The sequence below is a fragment of the Poecile atricapillus genome, chromosome 8 (assembly GCF_030490865.1).
Source record: "Poecile atricapillus isolate bPoeAtr1 chromosome 8, bPoeAtr1.hap1, whole genome shotgun sequence".
NCBI lineage: Eukaryota > Metazoa > Chordata > Aves > Passeriformes > Paridae > Poecile > Poecile atricapillus.
In genome coordinates this window covers 24,495,884-24,518,497 of record NC_081256.1, presented here as the reverse complement: position 1 = coordinate 24,518,497, position 22,614 = coordinate 24,495,884, and the positions used below count along the sequence as shown (strand labels likewise).

The 22,614-nt window shown below is 40.9% G+C and overlaps 1 protein-coding gene across 2 annotated transcripts in view; it reads right to left on the bottom strand.

Moving 5' to 3' along the window:
* Positions 1-7,966: 7,966 nt before the first annotated feature.
* BCHE (butyrylcholinesterase) overlaps positions 7,967-22,614 on the bottom strand; it is a 45,619-nt gene continuing 30,971 nt past the window's right edge. For both annotated transcript variants that reach the window (XM_058844473.1, XM_058844472.1), the window contains exons 3-4: positions 15,314-15,480; positions 7,967-8,250 (exon numbers count right to left, since the gene is read on the bottom strand). In XM_058844473.1, the coding sequence (XP_058700456.1) occupies positions 8,129-8,250; positions 15,314-15,480 (289 nt within the window). In that variant the 3' untranslated portion in view covers positions 7,967-8,128. The remainder of the gene's footprint in view (positions 8,251-15,313; positions 15,481-22,614) is intronic.

The window sequence follows — 22,614 nt, the reverse complement described above, 5'->3', positions numbered from 1 at the left end:
ATTTTGTACCATTATCTATATATTTACAGAAGTAGCTATACCCTAGGGAAAGATGGCAAGTGTTTGTATGAAGAAAGGTGAAGGAGGTCAGAAAAGCTGCACATTCTGTGGAAAATGGGGAACGTGGACACTGTAATTAATGGATCAAATTGCCAGGGAATTGTAGAGAGGATCAGAGGGTAAAAAGATAATTAGCAGATCAAAGGGTAAGAAGGCAAGTGTTGAAATAAAGTGGTGGTAATAGAAGCAGCTAAAGAGGAATTATTGACCAATAATTGTATTGCTTTGGGCGATGTCTGCTTTGATAGAGCTGTTATTAAGGAGGTTTTTCATGCACTAATCTGCTTTTATGAAAGTGGAGCTATGAGTGTCAAATGCCATGAATTCACTGCAGAGCTCGGACTGTAACCTGGTTTTTAGGAGTTTGTAACCAATGCCAGTGGGAAAGAGAAGGAATTCAGGCTGCAGGGGCTGGACATGTGGTCAAGGGATCTTCCTTTAAATGGAGAAATAACACACAGCAGGCTTTTCAGGGATTTTGGCAGTTTTCTTGAATCAACAGAAATTTCAGAGTTTATTCTGCAGCGGGAGAAATGTTGGGTTAAAGCCTCCACTGCTCTAAGCTTTATTCCCTTCCCTGCAGGCTGAGTTTTGTCTGAGATCTCTCTTTGCTCTCTGGACTAACAAGTCCCAGCCTTGGGAGCTCCTGGGGAGATTTGTTGTCAAGACCCCTCTCTAGAAAGGAATTTTTGGAGGTGTTTGTCTTAATATTTGAAATAATACCTCCTCTGAGAGTGGATAGGGATGGGAAATGCCACAGTGGGTCAGATTTATGGGACAATGGCAAAAATCTGTCCAGAGCCTTGGTGAACAGGGGATCCTCAGGTGGGCTGCAGAAAATGCCAGTTTTTCCAGGGATTAGAAGAGGATAATTTTGGTTTCTCCTTCTGTTTTTCAGAGTCTGTTTACTCACAAATAACAGTGGCATGGAATACGTGAAGGAAATGGCATTTGTAGTTAGCACCTAATGGATTTTCCTCTGCAAAGATAAACACAATTTGTTCCCATCTTTACTCTCCCATTTAGCTCATCATTAAGAGAAAGCTGCGGGAAAGATACACGTTCTGAGGTGTGGAAATGTTTTTTTGTTAAATAGTAAATACCTCCCAGATTATTAAGTGATAGGGAAGATTGAAAATGTCACTCAAAGGAACTCTTGTGCTTCTGCTGAAGGCAATGACAAAATTTTAATTAACTGAAAGCCACCCAATGATGAAGAAGTGGGAGTGCTGTGTCATTCCCAGAGACAGATGGATCTAGAAGTTTTGTGGAATGGAGGCAGTAGTGAGTGTTTGTGGATAAAATTGTGATTTTGGTTCGTAATAATCATTTTATCAACCAGAATTTTACCTGCAGTGAGAGCTCCAGCGTTAACATCTTTTTAAGAGCAGAGAAGGGGAAAATTCTAACTGTGCTCATCACTGTGGCACTGAAAATGAGACATGAAATGGGATGAAAGGTCTAGATAAAAACACGCTGAAAAATAAAACAGGAGCTGTTTCTTTTCTTCTGCAGTTATAACCCTTAATTAAAAAATAAAATAATTTAAACATATTTGATTTAGGTCATGAAAAATGAGGCATGGTTAGGGTTATTTAACGACTGATGTAACTTCTGCTAAAAGTACCTGTAAAATTTATATCTCTGTAATTAGTGAGTGAGAAAAGTTTAATATTTCAGAAGTATCCCTTTGGATGCGTAATTTCAGCTGGTTCTCACAGTCCTGAATAAGGTCTTTTGAATCACTTTCTAAACAATTCAAGATAAATGATCAGTCACATCTTCTGTTGCTTTTTCTGGGTTAAAACCTTAATTTTCTCACGCGTGAGATGATAAAATCGGATCAGTATTAAAATGCAGTTGAAATGTAACTATTTTGTAAGAAAAGGTGCTGCACAGGCTGTGCCAGAGAGAGGCTGATGAGGTGATTAAACAGCCTGCAAGGAGGAATTTCATTTGGAAGATTGAGAGCTGTGGTGAGAACTCCTCTCTGCCTACACACTTTTACCATTTCTCACTCTAACTGAGGACTTATGAATAGTTTATAAATTAAAAAATAATTAACCCCAGCACTCCCAGACTTACACCTTCCACACGTGGTTCTATTGATAGGGGATAAAACATTAACTCCTGCATTCAGGGCATATATTAAGATGGAGAAGAGTTAGAAAGATCAGGAGCTGGTGTTCTTTTCCAGGCAAATATAGGGATTTGGAAGGAATAGATGGATAATTTGCAATACAACAGTGATTTAGTACAATAACAATTTCCTGGCTAGCTCCAGATCCCTGAAAAGAATGCCAGGGTTTTTAAAAAGTGATGCATGTAATGACCAAATCCAGTAAATCCCAAAAAACAGAGCCCATAGCCTCTGGAAGTGTCCTCGAGCTTTCAGGGAGGGAACTTTTATCATCGCTCACTTTGTGTAGAAGACCCTGTGCAGGAATTAAACTTCATCTTTTCTCCTGCTTCTCCCCAAACCATCACATGTCTAAAACCTCCCCAGCCCTGCACTCCTCACATGCCTGGAAGCCTTAGTTAATCTCACCTGCAATCCAATTAAAAGCCTCTGGAAGCTTTGCACCTGCACTAATTGTAGATTCACATCACTGCTTTGCAGTCATTAAGTCCTCGAGTTAAAGTTTTGATGAGTGCAGCTAATCTGGTTTATCAACAAAGTGCTGCAAGGTTCCCGTGCTAAACCAGGATAATCAGCAGGGGTCAGGCAGGAATTATCTTGTCTCGCCAAGCATTTCAAAATGGCTAATTATGTTTGTTCATAAAAGTTGGACCCAAAACAGCTGAAATCCGAGGGAAAAGCTCTGGAACTTTTAACTGCGAATAACTCGTTTGGCCGAGGTGTTGATTTATATCAGAAAGTGATATAAATCAACACTGTGATTTCATTCTTCAGCAAAAAACAAGATATTGGGGCTGTGTTTTCAAGGTACAGCAGATAAAATCCCATCTCCATGTTTCTGACAAAAGCTGGGGGACAGCTGCTGCTGGACCTGGATTTCTGTGGATGTCTGGGTGCATGGATGAATATTCCCTAGGAAACACACCATGTGCTCCTCCCACCTCACCCAGTCAAGGTTGTTAAATATTAATTAACCCTGTGGCCAAATCCCTGTTGTAGATCCCAAAGCTGCAGCATCCAAACTAAATTCTATATTTTACCAGAGATTATTTTTTAAGAAGTTTCTTTATGCTCATCCAGCAGCAATGGAAAACCCACCTAGAGCTGTAGATGAGGATAAATAAAAACGGAGCACGGAGAAAGAGAGAAATACTTGTCATTCAGCCAGGAACTTTTGTTTTTTTCTCCTAAAGGATTCTTGCTCCCGGTTCACCTGGAGTAAATCAGCACACCTGTGGCATTTGGAGCAGATGGAGCAGCCATGGCAAACACCTGCAACTGCACAGATCTGGTACCCAGGTGCTGGGTTCAGCCTCTGCCTGGCCAAGGACAGCGGGGCTTTGAAAAATGCCCAGAATTGCAGGGCTGGAAGAGAAAAGCCAGGGAGAAAGGAGTCAGCTGGCAGCAGCATCATCCAGAGCAGCCCCCAAGCCTGAGCCAAACCTGCCCAGCTCATTCCTCACCCCGTGCTCTGAATCACTGTCAGATTCCTAAACTTATTTGGCAGTTCAGGGGGAGGAATTTTTGGCTGGAGTTATTGGGCCAGAGACACTGGGATACTTATGGCCTCAGGGGAAGGTGTTAAACCCTGCCGTGGTTGATCATTCTGGGGCAGATGCTCTTGTGTGAGCTCTTCTTTTAATTCCTTCCCCCCTATTCATTTGGGTTCTCTTCACACCTTATCTTTCATCACTCCCATTTTCTGCCACACTTGCTTCCCCTCCTTGGTTGTGGGTTTCTTTTCATTTCTCCTCTTTAATCATTCCTCCCTTCCTTCCTTTTTTTTCTATATATTTTTTTTTCCTCCTTGTTTGTTTCTAGGCTTTTTCTTGGGGTTTTTTTTTTGTTTGTTTTTTGTTTTGTTTTTTATTTTAATTCTCCTCCTCTGTGGTTTTTTTTGGGGAGGGTGGATTGGATGTTTTTGCTCATTTTGTTGCTTTCCTTGGTGGAGGGGATTTGGTTGTGTTTTGCTCAGTTTTCTGATTTTTATTTTACCTGTATTTTTTTCCTTTTCTTTTTCTTTTTTTTTCCCCTTATTTATTTTCCTCTCTTTGTTCCTCGTTTTTTTTGGGGTGCATTCATTTTCTCAGTTGTGAATTTTTCCCCTGGAGCTGAGGAGGGCAGTGGCAGAGCTGGGGGCAGTGCCAGCCCAGGCTGCTCTCCACTCTCTGGACACGCTGCAGGTGGAACTCCAGCACGGTGACGTTTGTTATGTCCCTCCAAAAAGCTCTGCTGATGGTGCAGAACTGGTGCTGAGCCAGGAGAAATGATAAAACATAATCAAGCCCCAGAACACGACGTTGTGATGTTGATGGAGACAAATTTATATCCCTCCTCTGTCCATGTAATGTTCAGATTAATCCATTTGGTATCTGTGTGTTACAGAAGCCAAACCACTTGGTAATGATCTGCTGGGACAGGAACATTACAAGGGCCTATTCTTTCATAAACTAATTTTCTCTCCAAAACTAATTCAAATAAGAATTTTTCTGTTTTTTTTTTAAAAAAAACCAACAAACTTAAATTCTTTCTGTTGAAAAGAATCCTTCCCAGCTCTGAGCTGCTGGGGATGAGCTGTCTCCTCACGAAGATTTAACTGGGTACATCCATCCATGTGTTTATAGAGCAGAAATCCCTGCTGTATAAATAGACTGAGCCTCTACTGACCAGAGAAGGCCAAACCCCAGCCTCCCACTTCAGCAGAAATTTGCCTTTTTTAGTGTGAAAACATCAGAGTGATCCCAAGGCTTGGGATGGCCAGGCCTGAACTTCCATTCCAAAAATCCAGGAGGATAATCCATGAGAATAAATCCAAGCAATAAGGGGGTAATAATTTATTTTATATATATATAAATATATATATAATATTATATGTATAGTTACATATATTATTGTATAATATATAAATAATTATATTTTATATATATATATAATATAATAATTTATGAGGATAATATCTGCAGCTGAGGGGAAACCTGGAAATTTTGGGAGGGTCTAAGTTGTGTTAGAGACAATTTTGGACTCTGTTGAAAGCCAGAAATCCTCAAGATTGGTTGGTGCAGCTTTGCAGAGCAGGTCTGGGTCAGGAACTGTGAACATCCCAACTCCTGAGTTTGCTACTCCAGCAGGAAACAGATTGGATTTCACACAAATAATGCTTAACTAACTACTGCAAGCTTATCTAACAAAAATTTCTTCAGGTATATAAACATTTAAAATGTGTAAAAAAAATAAAAAATTAAAATGGTGGGTTTCATTGCTGAAAAATGTCTGACTTCAGCCCTGCAATGCCAATATTGGAAATAAGTGTGAAATATCTGTCATTAAACCTGAGAGATTGTAAACCCAATGACAACTGGTTCAATGCCAACGTTTTTGTTGGCACTTCATTTTGTCCTGATCTTTCATCAACTCTGTGACTAAATTCAGAATTCTTGCTTTGGGTATCAAGGATGGTAAGATGGAATCAACACATTTTCTCAGGTTTCACAGAGAAACCTGTGTTTCTTGGCTCTCAGGAGCGAAAATAAAACATCAATTAACAACATTCCATCTTCAGGAAGGTCTGGGTGAGATACCCCTCTAATATATAATCATCATTTTCAGCAATCACAGCCTTTTTTCACTCTTCATTACCTTAACCATTTACATTCAAATACTTCAGGCTTTCCTTGTTCTTTGGTTGTTTTTTTTTTGCAGATATGAGGCATGAATGACTACATGATGTATTGATTTCATTTGAATGATAAATGGAGATATTATTTCCCAGCAGGTGAATAAATACAAAGCTAGCAAGTCACACCAAGAAAAATCAGTAAAACCTGCAAAAAGTGCTTTAACCTTTGTTTTACTCAAACAAAAAAACACCTTTGCAACCAAACATTTTATAAACTTCACCACCTTTCCGAAGGTTATTTTTCATTTTAATTGGCTCAGATATTTTCCCCACCTTGATTAGGCTGATCAGAGAGGTGGATAAGGAAATATTGCTGTGAAGAGGATGGCTAAAGAAATAAATACTGCTTTGATGGTGCTGTCAAGGGTCACTGTGACAGAGCAGCACCCAAAAACCCCTGAAGAACAGCACAGAAATAAAATGGGGAATGCTAGAACTGCTCAGGGATGGATGAAAAGTTCACCCTTCTGTGTTTATTTTCAGTATCCCATCGTTGCTCTGAAGAATATTTGATAAATACTCTGCTAATCTATGTAATGGGCTGATTACCCGTGGTATAAACATGCAGTGCTACATAAAAAGGGCTTTTGGATCCCAGATCATTTCAGGTTTTGATCAGCACATTCAAAACTGATCAGATTTTTTTTTTTCCTCTGTTCAGGTTTGTCTGCAGCCTTTGAAAATCCTGTGCTAAAAGGTGGTTTTCTATGATGTAGTCAGGGAAATAATTGTGTTCTCTTAGAAATAACAGGAAAGATGATAAGCCATCCTCTCTTGCAGAATTTGGCCTTCCTGTATAAATAAATCCTTTCAGTGCAGGGATCCTGTGTGGTCAAACTGATTGGCAGGAAGAGAACACTCTCAGTTCATTATCCGGAGTTCTTCAGCTCAATCCAAGGAGGCATTTTGCAATCACTAGCACAGAAAATAGATGCACTGAGATGCTATTGCGTTTACAGAAAGCTTCAGGATAATTCATTTATGAGATGGCTTGTTGCTTTTACATACTACTTACATTCATCAAGCTCTTGGCATTTATTCTTCCCCGTTGGGCCAGTGGAAAGCAACCAATTACGGCGGTGTTCAGGCAGAAAAATTCCAGCCCCATCCAGAAGCAGGGAAGTGGGAAGAATTATCCATGGGTTTCTCCAGAAGATTTTAATAGGTTCAGCTCAAGCAGGTGGAAAGGAGAGTGGGAGATGGCAGCTCCCAGGGCAGGGAGCTCACCTGGCCGTGGCAAAAGCTCCTTTGGGTTCTTCCCACCAAGGTCACAACGTCCCTCTGCAGGGATTCCCTTCCCAGCCTTCCCTCCAGCAGATTTCTGGCCAGGCCCCACTCTCCTGGCAGTTTTTGGGGCTGGGAATCTGCTGTCACAGAGGCTGAGGCTCTTCTGCAGGTGTAAAGCCCTGCCCCTCGTGCTCCAGGAAATGTGGGGTGTCCCTCAACCAGGAGGCAGCCGAGGGGACAAAATAAAATCGTAATTGGAGCTTCCTCCGTAGGAGGGACTTGTCCCAGGGTGCCTGAGCTGGAAAGGTGTGAATTCATTATTTGTGAATCCATAACTCTTCTCTCCTTGAAAAATGAGGACTGTGGGAAGGACGCTGGGTTTTCCAGCTCATTTCAGTGTAGCTCCTGATTTAGGCTTTCCATACACAGCTCAAATCATCTCCTACCATGGCTTTGTCCCACAGGTTTGGCCAGAAAGAAGCACAGATTCACACTTTTACAGCAGCCTTAAAACTTTTTGGTCTAACAAGCAAATATTGTGTGTCCAGCAGAGTTATTGTATCTTTATGTTTATGACAGTGAAATTATGTCTGAAACAAGGCTGGAGCACGGTGGTGTTTAAAGATTAAATCTGATTGTGTTCTGCATGGCAATGCTGTAAAACTGCTATTTCTGTTTAAAATAAAAATCCATTTCCCTCTAACAGATTGCATTGTTTCTCTGAAGGGTGAATTTCAGCAGCAAGTATTTATAATAATATGTACATCATTAATCTCCAGCCTTTAATCTCACAGTCCTACTTAACCCAGGGAAGCTTCAAAGGGTGCGGATGCCGTGTGGGTTTTATTTTTTTTTTATTGAGAGAGGAGGTAAAATATAAATGAAAGATCTGAAATCAAAATTGTATCTGTAACATTTCCTTTTAATCTGCATAACACATTTAATGCTCGACACGTTGGGAAGCTACCTGGGTGTTTGCCTGATGAACAGTTCTAGGGACAAACTGGAAAGAGTAAACATATTAATTAGAGACTGCACAGCTCCTTCTTGCTGGTGTAATCATTAAATTGATTTTTCCAGTCTGACATGTAATTGTTCCAGCGATGGAATCCTGCTTTCCACTCTCGTTCTGCTTCATCAATATTTCCTGTAAAACATGAAATGGGTTACATTAATCTAAATTTGAATCTCTTTGTATGCTAATTGAAAAATAATTTTGATTATCAATGTCATCTGCTCCAAATACATTATGGGATGGTCTTTTGCTTCTTTTCTCAAACCTGGAATGACTGAAAATTCAGTGATTAGCTTTTTGTCTACATAAGAAAGGAAGGAGGGCAAAGATATCATTCTGGCAGGATAATAAATATACTTTAGATTTTTTAAAAAAATATATATATTTTTAATATACATTTTGGATAATTCTTCTGTTCATCAAAATACATAATTTTAAAGCATTTTTTTTTCTTTTTTTATCCTCAAAATATTCCTTTGGTTCAGTACACCCTGCATGGAAACCCACACACCCTGAAGACTAAATAAGGCAAAACGAGAGAGATGTTTGTACAGATAAGGTGAAATCACAGCTTTGTTTAAGGCAACAAGAGGATTTCCATAATTTCAATGGATTTCAATGGGTGTCCAGGATCTCGACATCCCACGGAATAAATCCCCAAGTTCACAGCATAAAGGGCACAGGTTTGGAGTAGGATACTCTCAGATGTGCACTATGTCAACATGAAACCATCTTCTCTTTTTCATCCCCACCTTTAAAGCATTTTCCAAGTAATCCTGAGTCCCAAGGAAATATTTCTAGCTAAGTCTGTTATAAGGATGGGAGCAGAGGGTGAAGATGAGAAGAGCCATAAAAATACTGCTTTTCACTGGGTTCCAGAGTATTTTTTGGGCAGGGATCCCTTCCTGCAGCCCCAAGAGGTGATTAACACACGGAGAAAGGCAGTGGCCTTGCAGGAACATCCCAGACACCACCAAACACCAGGTGCAGGCTGTCTCAGTCACTGATGCTCATAATTTTGTTCCAGCTGTAGACTTTAGGATAAAGTTCAGAAGCCATTGATGATCTGTGAATGTTTTATTGGTTCTGGACCCAGCTCTGGTGGTGTCCCACCAGAAAAACCTGGTGGTGGTGTTCCTGAGGCGACAGCTCCGTGGTTCCTTTCTGCTCCTTTGGCTTTTATGTTCTTCTGCTGCAGCAGATCCTCAGCCCTCTCCCTCCATAAATACACCCCTTCCCCCTTTTTTATGACCTGCCAGTGCTGCAAGCATAGCTGGTGATGTGAAAATGAAATACTTCTGTGTTTTACACCTCGCTAGAGAAAATATCCGGGAGAGAGAGTTCACTGATTCCGAGATTTAGCTTGGAGAAGCATCCAGTAATTTGGTCGCTTATCTGCAGTTTAGCTCAACGTTTCCAAACCTTTTTGGTCTGGAAATCCAGATGGCAATTTAATGAGACTTTGAAATGAGATTTACTTCTTGGTTCCAGTGAGACCAGAAATAAAACCGAGATACTTTTTCTCCGGGAAGTCCTGTACTTTTACATGCAGTCAAAAAGCAAAGTGTGAAGAACAAATATGGGAGAAAATGTCAATAAGTTAACCACATCCTTCTCCCTCAGCTCAAAGTTGCAAATAAACTTGGTTACAACAGAGATCAAAGGAAAGTTCATACACTTTTAAATTTATTTTTTTTTCTGCAGACCACGACTGCCATTAACTCAGAGATGATTTGGAAGTGCTGGTAACAATAAAATCTCATTTTCATTGCTAAACTATGCAGAGAGAACTCAGAAACGTGGGGACAAAACATGCACAACATTCTGCTTTCCTGACTCTAAGAACTCTCCTTTGCACATATTTAATTTAAAGATGTAGTCAGGGTCTCAGGCAAAGCCAAATTTTTCACATTAAGTCAAATGGATTGGTAATTTAGTGTAAGAAGCAGTAGCAGTATTATTTGGAAAAAACTGCCTGAACTGTGTTTCTCATTTTATTCCTGATCTTGGGTGTCCAGTTTTATTTATTTAGGCAAAACCTCCACTTATAAATTAAAAAGGAAACTCAAAAACCACTCTTTTATTCAGGTGTAGCAGTGTTTAAAGTCTGCCTAAAGACACTGGGATATCTCTACCATAGACACATCTTGAATTAAAAGTCACCGTTCTGGGGTGTAAATTATGGGGCTTTTCAGTCCTTTTTAAAGATAATGGTGAACAAGTGAGCTAGCCAGAGAAAGAAGACATCAAAAAATTCAGAGGAGCCACCATTATGAATCTAAAAGACAAAAGGGGGACGGAAAACACTGAAATAAGAACTTGGATTCCCATTTGTTTGCTTTTTTTCCCCCCAGTGATAAGATCCAAATTGAAGTCACAAGTCAATGCATCCCATTATCACCAACATCATCAATCTCTGGGAGGCAACCACCCGTGACTTAGATGAGCTGACAGCTGGAGGCAGGAAAGAGAAAGATTAGAGAGTCCAAGCTGACCAATAATTACAGCTCAGAGCTCTGGGTGCCTGCAGAGCCACGGAGCCAGCTAGGAGTGGAAACAGGGAATTTTCTATCAGCCACTGGGGCAAGCACAAACTTTACCTTAATTCCCGTTAGCCCCGTGCCAAGCCCAGTGAGACTGACAAGGAGAAAAGGGGAGATTCTGTAGGTAATGAAAAGTTCCACTTCAACAGATCAAAGTTTAAAAAAGGCTTTGGTTTTTGGGGGTTTTTTTTTGACTCTTCAGCAGTGCCAGCGCAATCAGCTGGAATTTCCTCTCATTCCATCTATCCTTTACTTTAATGGTGTTACAGCAAAGTTAAATTTATCACCAACCCATCATTTGAACTGCTGGATGTGCCAGTGAAGTGCTAATCTTAATGTTAACACATAAAAATACACCTAGGATTGGGATAAAGGCCGTAGAGCTGATAATTAACAAGGGATGACAAGTTAGAATTAATTTTTCCATCCTCAACAGCTCATGATTGCAGGTACCTGCAAGTTTCTGTGTTCAATAGTATGATAAATGCCACAGGTTTATGCTGTAGATTCTCATGGTGAGAGTTTCTTCACAAATGTCCAGATAGGAGGAAACAAATAATATCCATATTGAATATTCTTTAATCACACTCTCTGGACATCAAAGCTTTGCTAGCCACAGCAGTATATTCATTTTCACATGTGTTTTTAAGGACTACAAAATCCTTCCTTTTATTTTTTTTTTAGTTCCAGAAGTCAGCAAAGCTCTCTGGGAGATTAATTATTCTAAGGGCTGTTATCTTTTCAATGACATGGAAATGTTGGAAAAAGTCAGATGGTTTAGGTACAGAAACTTATTTCTCATAGGTGCACTGAGTAAAGTCTTTGTAAGGAGATGTGGTAGTATTGGTGAGGTTACTTGTGATTAATTCACACTTCTTCATGTATCCAACTCTGTGGAAATTTAATTTAATTCTGATGGTGAATTTTTTATTTAGTCAATTTTTTTAACACTCTTCCCACCCTGAGTATTTATCTCTGTAGAATCCAGATACTGGTTGGAGGATCACAGCAAACACAATAATTTTTGTTGCTCATTGGTCAAGAGGTTGAACATTTCTCTGCCTCCATATAAAAAAAAATCTTTTTAGGGTGGTTTTAAAATATAATGTATTTATATGACCAAGCTTGATTTCTTCATAGATGATATATGATGCAGTAATATCAAATAAAATAGAAAAATATGTATTAGGCACACTAAAATAGTAATGGAAAGGTAAATGGAAAGTTTGGCTGCCTGCAGCATTCTACAATCAAGAGGAAACGGGCTCATATAAATAGGAAGGGCTTTAGATGCATTAAAGGTGGTGTTGAGGAGGTAAAGCCTAACACAGATGCTTTTATAATTAACATATGATTGCTCTAAAAGCTACTTAGAAGTCACTTTGTGTTTACTGTCCCTCCAGTGTGATTCTCTCAGCAGAAACCCTTCTGTTTTCAGAAGGAAATGGGGAATGCTGAGTGCTCCCAGCTTGTCCTGGGCTGGGCTGGGTGTGCTCAGGGCCTTGGAAATTGGGTTAAAATCCGTGTGGGAATTGTGGCTGCTTGGGACTGAGAGCCCAGCTCTGCTCGTCCAGTGCTTGTTATAAAGCTGGACACAAACTACAGGTTCTGACTTGTGTCTCTATTGATGGATTTATGAATTGAAACTGCAGGAGAAGACACTGAGAAACTTTCCAAAATCATACAAATTACTCTAGAGGTATCAAGGCCATATTTTATATATCTTATATATGGCTGCTACTCATGCAACTGTGAGAACCTTATTTTTTTCTTTATTATTTCCCTACCCCACAACCATAATAATTTTTTTAAAAAAATATCTGATATGATTGCTTGAGGAAAATGTGAATGATCTAACAGTAAAGATATATATTTCTCATCTATTTACCTGCCTCAGGGAACTTGTCTTACCCAGCCTGTGATGGGAACAGGCTGGTTCAGATCCAGGACACATTTGGATCTGTCCTTTAAAGGCTTTAAAATCCCTCAGTGGGTGGCAAGGCTTGGGCCAGGAGTGGGTCAGGAATTAAGAAGGGGTTACCAAGCACATCTGTGGCAAATCCTGATCACTTGATGCTGAAAAATCATAATTTCTGCAAAATAAGTTGTTTTGATTATCCTCTTTGGTTTCTACCTGACAGAATTCTACTCTGCCTACCTGAACCCTACTTGAACTCGTAACAATGAGAACATAAAAATTCCTTACTTGTTCCCTGTCATCTTCTATCACCTCATGTTAAAGCAACCTCCTTTTCCTAAGGACATTTCAGTGAAAGGAGTAATAGGAGCGAGAGACCCTCAGAACAAGAGGAAACCTCTGCACTAATGACATGCACTGTCCTTGGGGCATAAAAGGAGAGCAAAAATGCAAAATAATACTTCAGTGAAGAGAATGATTGCGATATCAGCTATTATATCACATTTGTACACAGGATTTCAAAGGGTTTTCTGTCAGAATTGGATAATATTGTATGGGGAACGTAATGGAAATACTCTGGTTTTATTATTGCAATGTTTCAAGGACTGACAGATGATACCAGACAAGGCAGTGCCACTTGTTGACAGCATTCTTGCCTCAGCTCTATATTTGGGTCCAGACACAGCAATTCTTCTCTTTTTGCTAAGAATACACTCGTGAATTTCTTTTAATTAAATTATGCAAATTTATGTTGTGAATTACCAAATGTGGCACAGTGATGCATTTATGTCTGCTGGCAGATCCTGAGTGTTGCTTCATCATCCCTCACCCCACAGGGCCAGGCAGAGCACATCTCTCCTCTCCTCTCTCCTCTCCTCTCCTCTCCTCTCCTCTCCTCTCCTCTCCTCTCCTCTCCTCTCCTCTCCTCTCCTCTCCTCTCCTCTCCTCTCCTCTCCTCTCCTCTCCTCTCCTCTCCTCTCCTCTCCTCTCCTCTCCTCTCCTCTCCTCTCCTCTCCTCTCCTCTCCTCTCCTCTCCTCTCCTCTCCTCTCCTCTCCTCTCCTCTCCTCTCCTCTCCTCTCCTCTCCTCTCCTCTCCTCTCCTCTCCTCTCCTCTCCTCTCCTCTCCTCTCCTCTCCTCTCCTCTCCTCTCCTCTCCTCTCCTCTCCTCTCCTCTCCTCTCCTCTCCTCTCCTCTCCTCTCCTCTCCTCTCCTCTCCTCTCCTCTCCTCTCCTCTCCTCTCCTCTCCTCTCCTCTCCTCTCCTCTCCTCTCCTCTCCTCTCCTCTCCTCTCCTCTCCTCTCCTCTCCTCTCCTCTCCTCTCCTCTCCTCTCCTCTCCTCTCCTCTCCTCTCCTCTCCTCTCCTCTCCTCTCCTCTCCTCTCCTCTCCTCTCCTCTCCTCTCCCTTAGTTAAGCTCAGCCCATTTGTAGTTTCCACATTTTTCCCTGGGGTTTCCCAGCCAGGTTAAAGGAATATGTAAAAGAGCTCAGTTCTCCTGGCTCAGCACAAAGTTGTCAGAATCTTTGAAACCTCCCTGAAATCCACCCGTAATTGGGAACGCTGTGATTTTAAAATCACACTGTAGGCTTCATAAATTATTCATTTTACCTACTGATTTCGTGTCTCTTGATTTAATTGAAAAACATCTGTTGAATTGAGAGGGGATAAAAGTTGAGCCATAATACAGTCACAGACTCAAATGAGGAAGGAATAAATTATTTCAGAAGGAATCATCTGTGCACCATGACAGTTTACATATTTTTAAGGCTTACGAGTTTTTTAGGATGAGCATTCAAACTGAGTCTTAGAGAAAGATTTCAAATTACTAATTAACATCTTAAAAGTGTATCTCATTTTTGAAATGAGACTTTCCTTCAGTCAAGCTTCAGAATGTGATTCTAGAGGTGCAAAATCGCTCTATAAAATCAATTCCTTTTGAAATCCAGAGCACAGAGGCTTTAGTAAAACAGTGCCATTGTTCTTCGAAAAATTTGGGTCTTCTGTGTTCAGCTGACCTTAAAGTTTCAAACAATTGTACTTTCCTTGGCAGTGAAACCTCATAAATCCATTGTATACATGGCCAGGCACAAATCAGTTCTGTTTTCTATAGGCAAATCCTGCAGCCTCTGGGTTGTCAGCAATGACACTCCAGAAATAAAACACAGGGCTCTCACGTGAGCTGGAAACCAGAATCCCCTCCTGGCAGTGGCACTTCATCTCCTCAGGGGATCAGTTGCATAAAATAGAATCCCATAAATAACAGGTAATATAAGCCAAATATAACATCCTGTAACAGTTTATACAGAACATCTAAAGCCTCCAGAATTCCCAGTGCAAACTCTCCTTTAGCTGATTTTCCTGCTCTCTCCAGCACCCAGGAGCGCTGGTGGCACCAAGACTCTTTTGGGGGTACCAAAGAACAGAGGTTTCGGTGCTCACATTGTGGCAGCCTCTGAATTTTGGGACAGAAAATCTCCATATCACAAAGCCCTGGCCCTTTTTGTGCCCCTAGGTTTTGTCCTGGTGCAAAATAGGGTGGTGACCCCAAAGCCAGAAGCACAGGGCACGTTCTGGGGCCCACCCTCAGTTTTATCCAACACCAGCTCAGTTTTACCCAGCTGAACATCCCAGTCACAAACAGGAACATAAAGATGGGAACCCAATTATCACATCAACATCCAGCAAACGATCCTTGCAGAAAAGTTTTATGTAAAAGCATCTAGAAGAGACTTGTTACCTGTCATTTCCACAACTTTGGGGAAAAAGTGTTTCCAGAATCGACACTGCTGAGCTCGTAGTTTTGTCAGTACCTCGGAAGTGTTGGTGTTCAGTGTCAAATATTTTTGGTCAGTACTAGTGAAGACTGGCCATCTTATTCCATTAGTCAGGGTCCCGTTTGGAGCTCTAAATGAGAGAAGAAACACTTCATTTACAATGAGAAACCACCTCAGCGCACAATAAAGCATGGTTTGGGTTTATTTAATCGTTGTTCAACTTAAGTGTGTTAGTTTGGAATGACTGATGTGTCCTGTGGGAAGTAACAGGGGAAAAAAGCCAGATAAATTTAATTTACCCTCATTTGAAGAAAATAATTCCCCTTTTGAGGTGTTCTGGGTTCATCAAAGGGGAAAACTTAATAAAAGATCATATTCAAGCAACTTTTTGAATCTGGATATTCTCACAGAGGCTGTGAATGATTAGGGATGACTCTAGAAGTAACCAGCCTGCCAGTCTGAGAGGCTGAGTGGTTTGTGTTTTAGTTTGAATGCTTTGATCCCTTCAGATGGACAAACAGATTGGAATAAATGACTGGGATGAACAAATAATGTCTGAACTGGGGTAAGATCCGTGTTGGGAGAGAGAACAATTATTCCTCACTAAGAAGGAACTCCCCTCCTGGAGGAGTGTTGGGTCTGGTTAGTGAAGGGCCAAATGGGAACAATCTGAAATCTTGTGGGAACTGGGAAGAAGCACAGAGGGCTTGACCCTTTATAAAACAGCTCTGCCTGTGAAAGGAGCACAGCTGTTGGCATTAAAAGAGTTGTGATAAATATTTATAATACAACAGAATTCATAAGCCTCTAAGGACAGGCATCCAGATTTCACCTCCAGAAATGGCAGTGTCTGTATGAGGGGGAAAAATGGTCTAAATGTGTAGGAGACAACAAAATGGGCAGCGTTACATTAGGGAACAAACAAAACAGAGCATGAATTTTAGGAAAATAAGTAGATTTGTTTTTCAAACAGTCACAGATCACCATTAGCCCAGAAGAAGTTAAAAATAGAAATGAACCATTTTATATCAGGGCAAGCACAAGGAGCCATTTTCTTTCCTAGAAGCTGATCTCAAGGAATTTGGGATTTAGGGCAGAGCAGCAGTAATTGATGATTCTCGGTGGGATAAATTAACTCTGAGCTCAGTTCATTTTTTTTGAACCTCTCTTTTACTTTTCACCAGGACTCTTCCTGGAGGCAAAGAGGAGTCCAGGGAGTGGAGCCCATTTGGGTTCTGCTTCCCAAGAGAGGGAACAAGGCAAGAGGTGTGGATGGGAGCACTCAGGGCACAAAATGCTGAAGCAATATCGATATCTCCCAGTTAATTCCGAATTAATCAAGTTTTCAGCCCATGTTTTTGCGTTCTGGGGTCTTTGGCATTGGCTGCTTCAAGAACCAGTGCTGGAATAAGAGCTCCAGGCTGTCATTTCCTGAACTGCTCCTTTCTTCACCGATTTTTCTTGACTAATTCAGATCTGATTAACCCATGGCACTTTTTTAAAGTGCACATTTATTTGTGGCTCCTGAGAATGATGACTTAAGCAGAGCTGACTTGCACTTCAGTTCAAGATCAGGACGCTAATGGTGCTGTCAGTATTCATTTAACAGCTTTTATGCTATGAAATAAATCATGACATCCCACATTATAATTTACAGGTGTGTGGGGGGATTACACAATGCCTCGATGGCTACAGATGTATTTTACTAAAAAATGATTGAAAGAACTGTCAGGTGAATGCAGCACTTTGAAGCCCATGAACCTGCTGATTATGACAATCTCTGCATTTCTAGGAAGTTTACTGTTCAAAGAAATGCCCAGTAATTTCCTTCTTGGCTTTATTATTGAAATTTTCCCGAGTTGAAAAGCAGCTCCCAGTCAGAGCAAAAGTGGAGATCACAGGAGTATAATTTGGAACAAGTTATGATTATAACCTTGTTGTTCCCTCACAATTACCGTTCATCCCTTCTTATTAATAACTTCATGATGAGAATTGCAGTGCCCAGAATAGGCTGTAAAATTCCCTGTTCTTTGCACCAAATTCAAAGTCTAATAATATTCATACAGAACAGTGAAATTATGGTGGGGATATCTTCAGTGAGCAGACAGGAATCCAATACCCTGCACAAACGTGTCGCTGCCCATTTAGGTTTGGATGGACAACCTTTGGTGATCGATTACAGAAACTTGAAAAAAAAATAAAAAAAGTTCCATTTGCACAGAAATCTCCATTCTATCATCTTTTATCAATTCCTTAAAGCTCTGCTCTTTTATCTTCTGGTACTGATGAATCATCTGTGCCTCAGTAATTCCAGTTTTGCCACTTCAGTGCTGGCACTGGGGCCTGATGTTGTGTCCTGTAAAGGGTTTGGGTTGTGCATCTTCAAGACAGGTTTCTGTTTTGTGTTTTTATCTTGTCAAAACACCTTTCTTGGACAAGATTTATTCAGAGAAGGCCTGAATTTTGTTTGGAGAAAATCATCAAATATAATGTCTTGGAAGGGACCTTTGGAATATCCAACCTTCTGAAATGAGCAGGGACATCTTCAGTTAGACCAGGAATATGAGTTTCAGTGAAGATCTTAGAAAGATTCTTTTTCTTTTTCCATTTTTACCATTTGCAGGAGCAGTTCTTAAGGCAATGAAGAAATACAATTCTTTGAATTGGTCCCAGAAAAGAAATGCAAGACAGAAAAACCAAACCAAACCAAACCAAACCAAACCAAACCAAACCAAACCAAACCAAACAAAAAACAAACCCAAACCACCTGTGTTTAAACTCTGGTGTAAACAGAATTTGTCTCATTCCTGCAGTTATGTTTCCTCTTTGCATATGCCCTGGAATTATGGGCTGGATTCTCCCTACTCTGGTAGTGGCACAGCAGCTCATTTATAATAAATGGTTTTGTTAAATATGTCTTCAAGTAGAAGTTTCTTGGTTGTACTTGTTACTTAGATCATGTTCTTCCCCCTTTGGGTTTTTACATCCACAATTGCCAATAACTTTAAGTTTTCAAGATTAATTTACAGCAGTGTAGTAAATTGGATATAGGCGTGAAGAAGGTTTTGGAAGAGCTTATTAACCAATTATTTCTCTGTATTTAATATTCGTCTTCAGCAATTTTAGAAAGAGAAAGTTAATTTCATTGAAATGGAAAAAGCAACATGAACAGAGCTCTGTTAATCATAATAAACATACATACATTACCATTCTCATTAATATGATCAATATAGCCTGAGAAACAATACCAGCTCACTGCATTTGTATTAATATTCACACAGCGTTACCTCTACAAATGGTTTATCATACAGATGCACAAAAAAAAAATGTAATTCATCATCTGACTGGTTTTGGTAAACATTCAGGATATAAAGTACCTGGAAAATATTCCCTTTATTTTTGTGAGCAAGCTCTGAACAGCAGAGTGAAAACTCATAGAGTGAATTCCATCGTTAACACAGAGGTTATTCTTTTGTAGTGTTCAGCTGTATTTTGAAGAAGTCCAGAATGGAAAACATTCTCTGCTAACCCTCCTGAAAAGGGTTTAGGGTGTTTTGGGATTTACCTTTGTAAAACAAGTGTCCTACAGTCCAGCTTAGACCATCCCAAGCTTTCACCGTGTCCCTGTTTAGCTGCTCTGCTTGTGCATGTTGTGCATTTCTCCAGAGGACAAGAAAAACAATCCCACATCTCAGTGCCCACTAAGATGAAGGAAAATGAATGATAATTCTGCTGCACCCTCTGCTTCCCCTGAGCAGGAGGAGCAGAAACCCAAGGGAGAGCTGTCCCTCTCAGTGTGAGCGGATTGGCTTCGCCCTGGTTGGGAATGACGATGCTCGTTTCCAATTTGGCCCCTTTTCTTTTAAAAGCTGGTTTCAAGGCAGGAGGGAGGGAGTGTCAATCCCTTTTGCTGGCTTTTGTGATCCCTGGTGGCTGCTGGCCAGCACTGGCAATCAGCTGGTGTCCATGGAATAGGATTTTATGGAATGTTATCACAAGAAAACTGGGAAGGGGGATGGCCTTGGAGGGAATGCAACTGCAAAAATAACCCCAACTCTTGCAGATTTCCTGCAGCTGCACTACAGAACCTCTGAGAATTATGGAAACAGTCAGCTCAGCATCAAACTAGAGGGAAAACCTAAAACTTTCACCCCAAGGGTAGCTCTGGGACTGAGGGGTGCTTCTACACCTGTCAGGTGGCTGGATGATCTCAAAGGTCCAAACCAAACAGATGAACCTTTTCTTTTGTTTTTATCCCCTCACATTTTGGGAGAAAACATTTTGTTGTTCTTCCTCTTTCCCTCTTGGACAGGAGGACACTCCTAATTAGCAGGAATGCTGATGAGCAGCTCCAGGCCCTCCTGGAGGGACGGGAAGTGTTTGTGGCATGAGTCAGGCCAGCACAGCCAGATGTCTCACATGATTCCTCAAGGCCAGGATGGGTGATATTTATACCTCTGCTCATTTTCTCATTGCAGCCCACTGGCTGCCAGGTTAATCTCAATTTGGGGGGCTGGTGTTGTCCCCAGGGGGATGATGGGGTAGCGACAGCAGGAGGTTTTGTGAGGCTTTGCTTGGATGGCACCGTGGATGTGAGGAAATAGTGACTGGTTTCTGAAAATATAAGTAATTAAACATTTCTCATATAATTGATTTAAATTATTATATAAGTGAAATTAAAAAAAAAAAATCTCATATGATTGTTCCTTAATAGAGTGCAAAAATCCTGATTTTGTGACATTTGAGCCTTACTGAGATTCCCAGAGTAAGGAAAGAAAGGGCTCCTCTGATGAGCACTACGAGTCCCAGGGATGTGCAGACTCGAATCCTTCAAAGTCCCTCTTTAATCAGCTGGTTCTGGGAAGTTCATTATACCCTGCTGTGCTCAGCTCTCACTCCCAGATCACACACAAGAGTCCATAATCCAGTGACTGCAGAGTGTCCCCGAGCCAGAGCGAAGGGAAACTGCTTTGCACGTTCTAGCCTGGGTAAATATTATTCCTTCTGCTGATCCCTGAAGAAAGCAGCGGGATCCAGCTGGCAAAGTCCTTAACTGAGAGAAACTGGAGAAGAACCTTCACAGCCAGGCTTCCTTACACCTTCACAGGCTAAATAAAGCTCAGGATATTCCTTCCAGATTCCAGCCTGGACACAGCAGCTGCCTGTTTAAATGCCTTTAACTATAAATTATCGTGGGATGTGCTATTATGACCAATATCAGTTTCAGGAAATGAAGCAACATGCTGTTATTCTTTTTTCCTTTTCTTTTTTTTTTCTGTTATTTGTGCTATTTTTTATTATGTTTTTTGTCTTGTGCTCTGCTCCAGAGCCTCTTGGAGCACCCATTGAGTTGAAACAATTCTTGCTCGTGCATGTCTCAAATTCCTGCTGTATCCAAGGTATTGGCCATAAATAATGGAGTGTTTGAGACATTTAAATGCAGGATGTCCTGCCCCAGCTCTTTGCTGAGCATTTAGGAGCTGGGTGCTTCCAACCCCTGGCTCCTGGACGGGAGCCTGCCCTGGTGTCAGGGGAAATAACGAGTTTGAGCCAGAGCTAACGAGCCCTTCAGCCCCTGCCTGCATTTCTGACCCTCTGGGCCGTGCTGCACGTGGGTCTCCTTCACTCTGAAATGCTCCAGCCAAGTTTGGGGCTGCTTCAGGAACCCCAAACTCCACACAAAACATGGGTGGGATGGGATTTTATCATGCAAGGTCCAGACCTGTCCCTCTGTTCTGTGGCAGTGATGATTTCACACCTTCTCCAGGACTCAGGAGGTTCTGGTGTGAATATTCACATTTCATATTTACATCGCTTTTGGGTAGACATGAGAGAGGCAGCACGGCAGCTTAGTCCTTCTTCGTGCTGAAGGAACAATTTTACCTTTTTTTTCCCCCCAATGTTCCTGTAAAGTATTTTGTGAGATCCTCCTGCCCTTTTGTGTGGTATCAATTTCAGCTTTCAAGGGCCACTTTTCAAAGCTGTTATTTCTTAACAGTCTTGGCTGCAGGAAGAACTCAAATGGAACTATAGCTTTTAGTCTTAACTTGTAGGGGTTGAAGAGGGATATTTGGAAATGGAAGAAGGTCCTGAACCCCGCTGAGACCTTGAAGGAGGAAGAACCTTCCATAACAGGTAAGTAAAAGAATAAGTAGACAGGAAGGCACGTGGCACTTGCCCTTTTACTCATCCTCTGAGGCTGTTTTATCTCCTCTGCAACCCTTCTTCCTCCTCATGACCTGGAAGACCACAAACTTACACAATATCTTACCCAGAATTACTCCCTGGAACAAAGCAGGGCTTAATCAGAAAAGAGAGGGTGTGAAGGGAGAGAAAAATGTTTTTTATAGCCATAAAACTATTAATACTGTGTTTTAAACTCCCAGTCTCTTTGGTAAAATTTGTCAGCCCAGCTGGTTCTGAGAAAGAGTAAATACTGTGCTCATGGATATTATTGCTGGTTCCATTCCTTCCTTTCTCTGCCATTAATAAAGTTCATCCCAGGCACTCAGAAATTGTTGGATAAATGTGTTCAGTGCTTTTCTTATCTCTAGAGACTAAATTTGCAATTGAGACTGTGCAGTTGATACTATGCCAGGATATGATAGTTGAGATTTGTTTTCAATGGAAATTGCCCTAATCACGATTTATTTTCAGGATGGATGCTCCACAGAGCCCTGCACCAACCAAAATCCTCTGGATTTCGTCGTGTCCTGATGGATTTCATCACAGTGGCATTTTTCTTTATATTTTCTACTACTGTTTTATTTCTGTGAGTGGGAGGAAGTGCATGAGTCACAAACTTTCACGACCATGTAATCAAGGCCAAATTGAGCACTCCTAAAAATGAAACTATTGGGTAGCTTTCAGGAGGGGGCAATTTGTGTTACTGCTTCATCAGAAACAGAACCACTGCAGCTTCGTGCTGGGAAATGTAAACAAGAAGATGGAGTGCTCTCAACCCCCTCCCCAAATATATAATAGTAATAGTAATAGTAATAGTAATAGTAATAGTAATAGTAATAGTAATAGTAATAGTAATAGTAATAATAATAATAATAATAATAATAATATCTTATGGTGTCAATTCATTGTAGGTTTGACATTTACAAGGGGAAGTTCCATATGACTTCCTTTGATAAAGAAATTTGAATTATGCCCCGTTCTTGTAACTTCTTCTGAGTCTCTGTTTTGAACTGCAGCAAGAGGGACATCTCCAAATTCCAGCAGGTGGACTGGGAGCCATGGAAGGGTTGATCTTAAG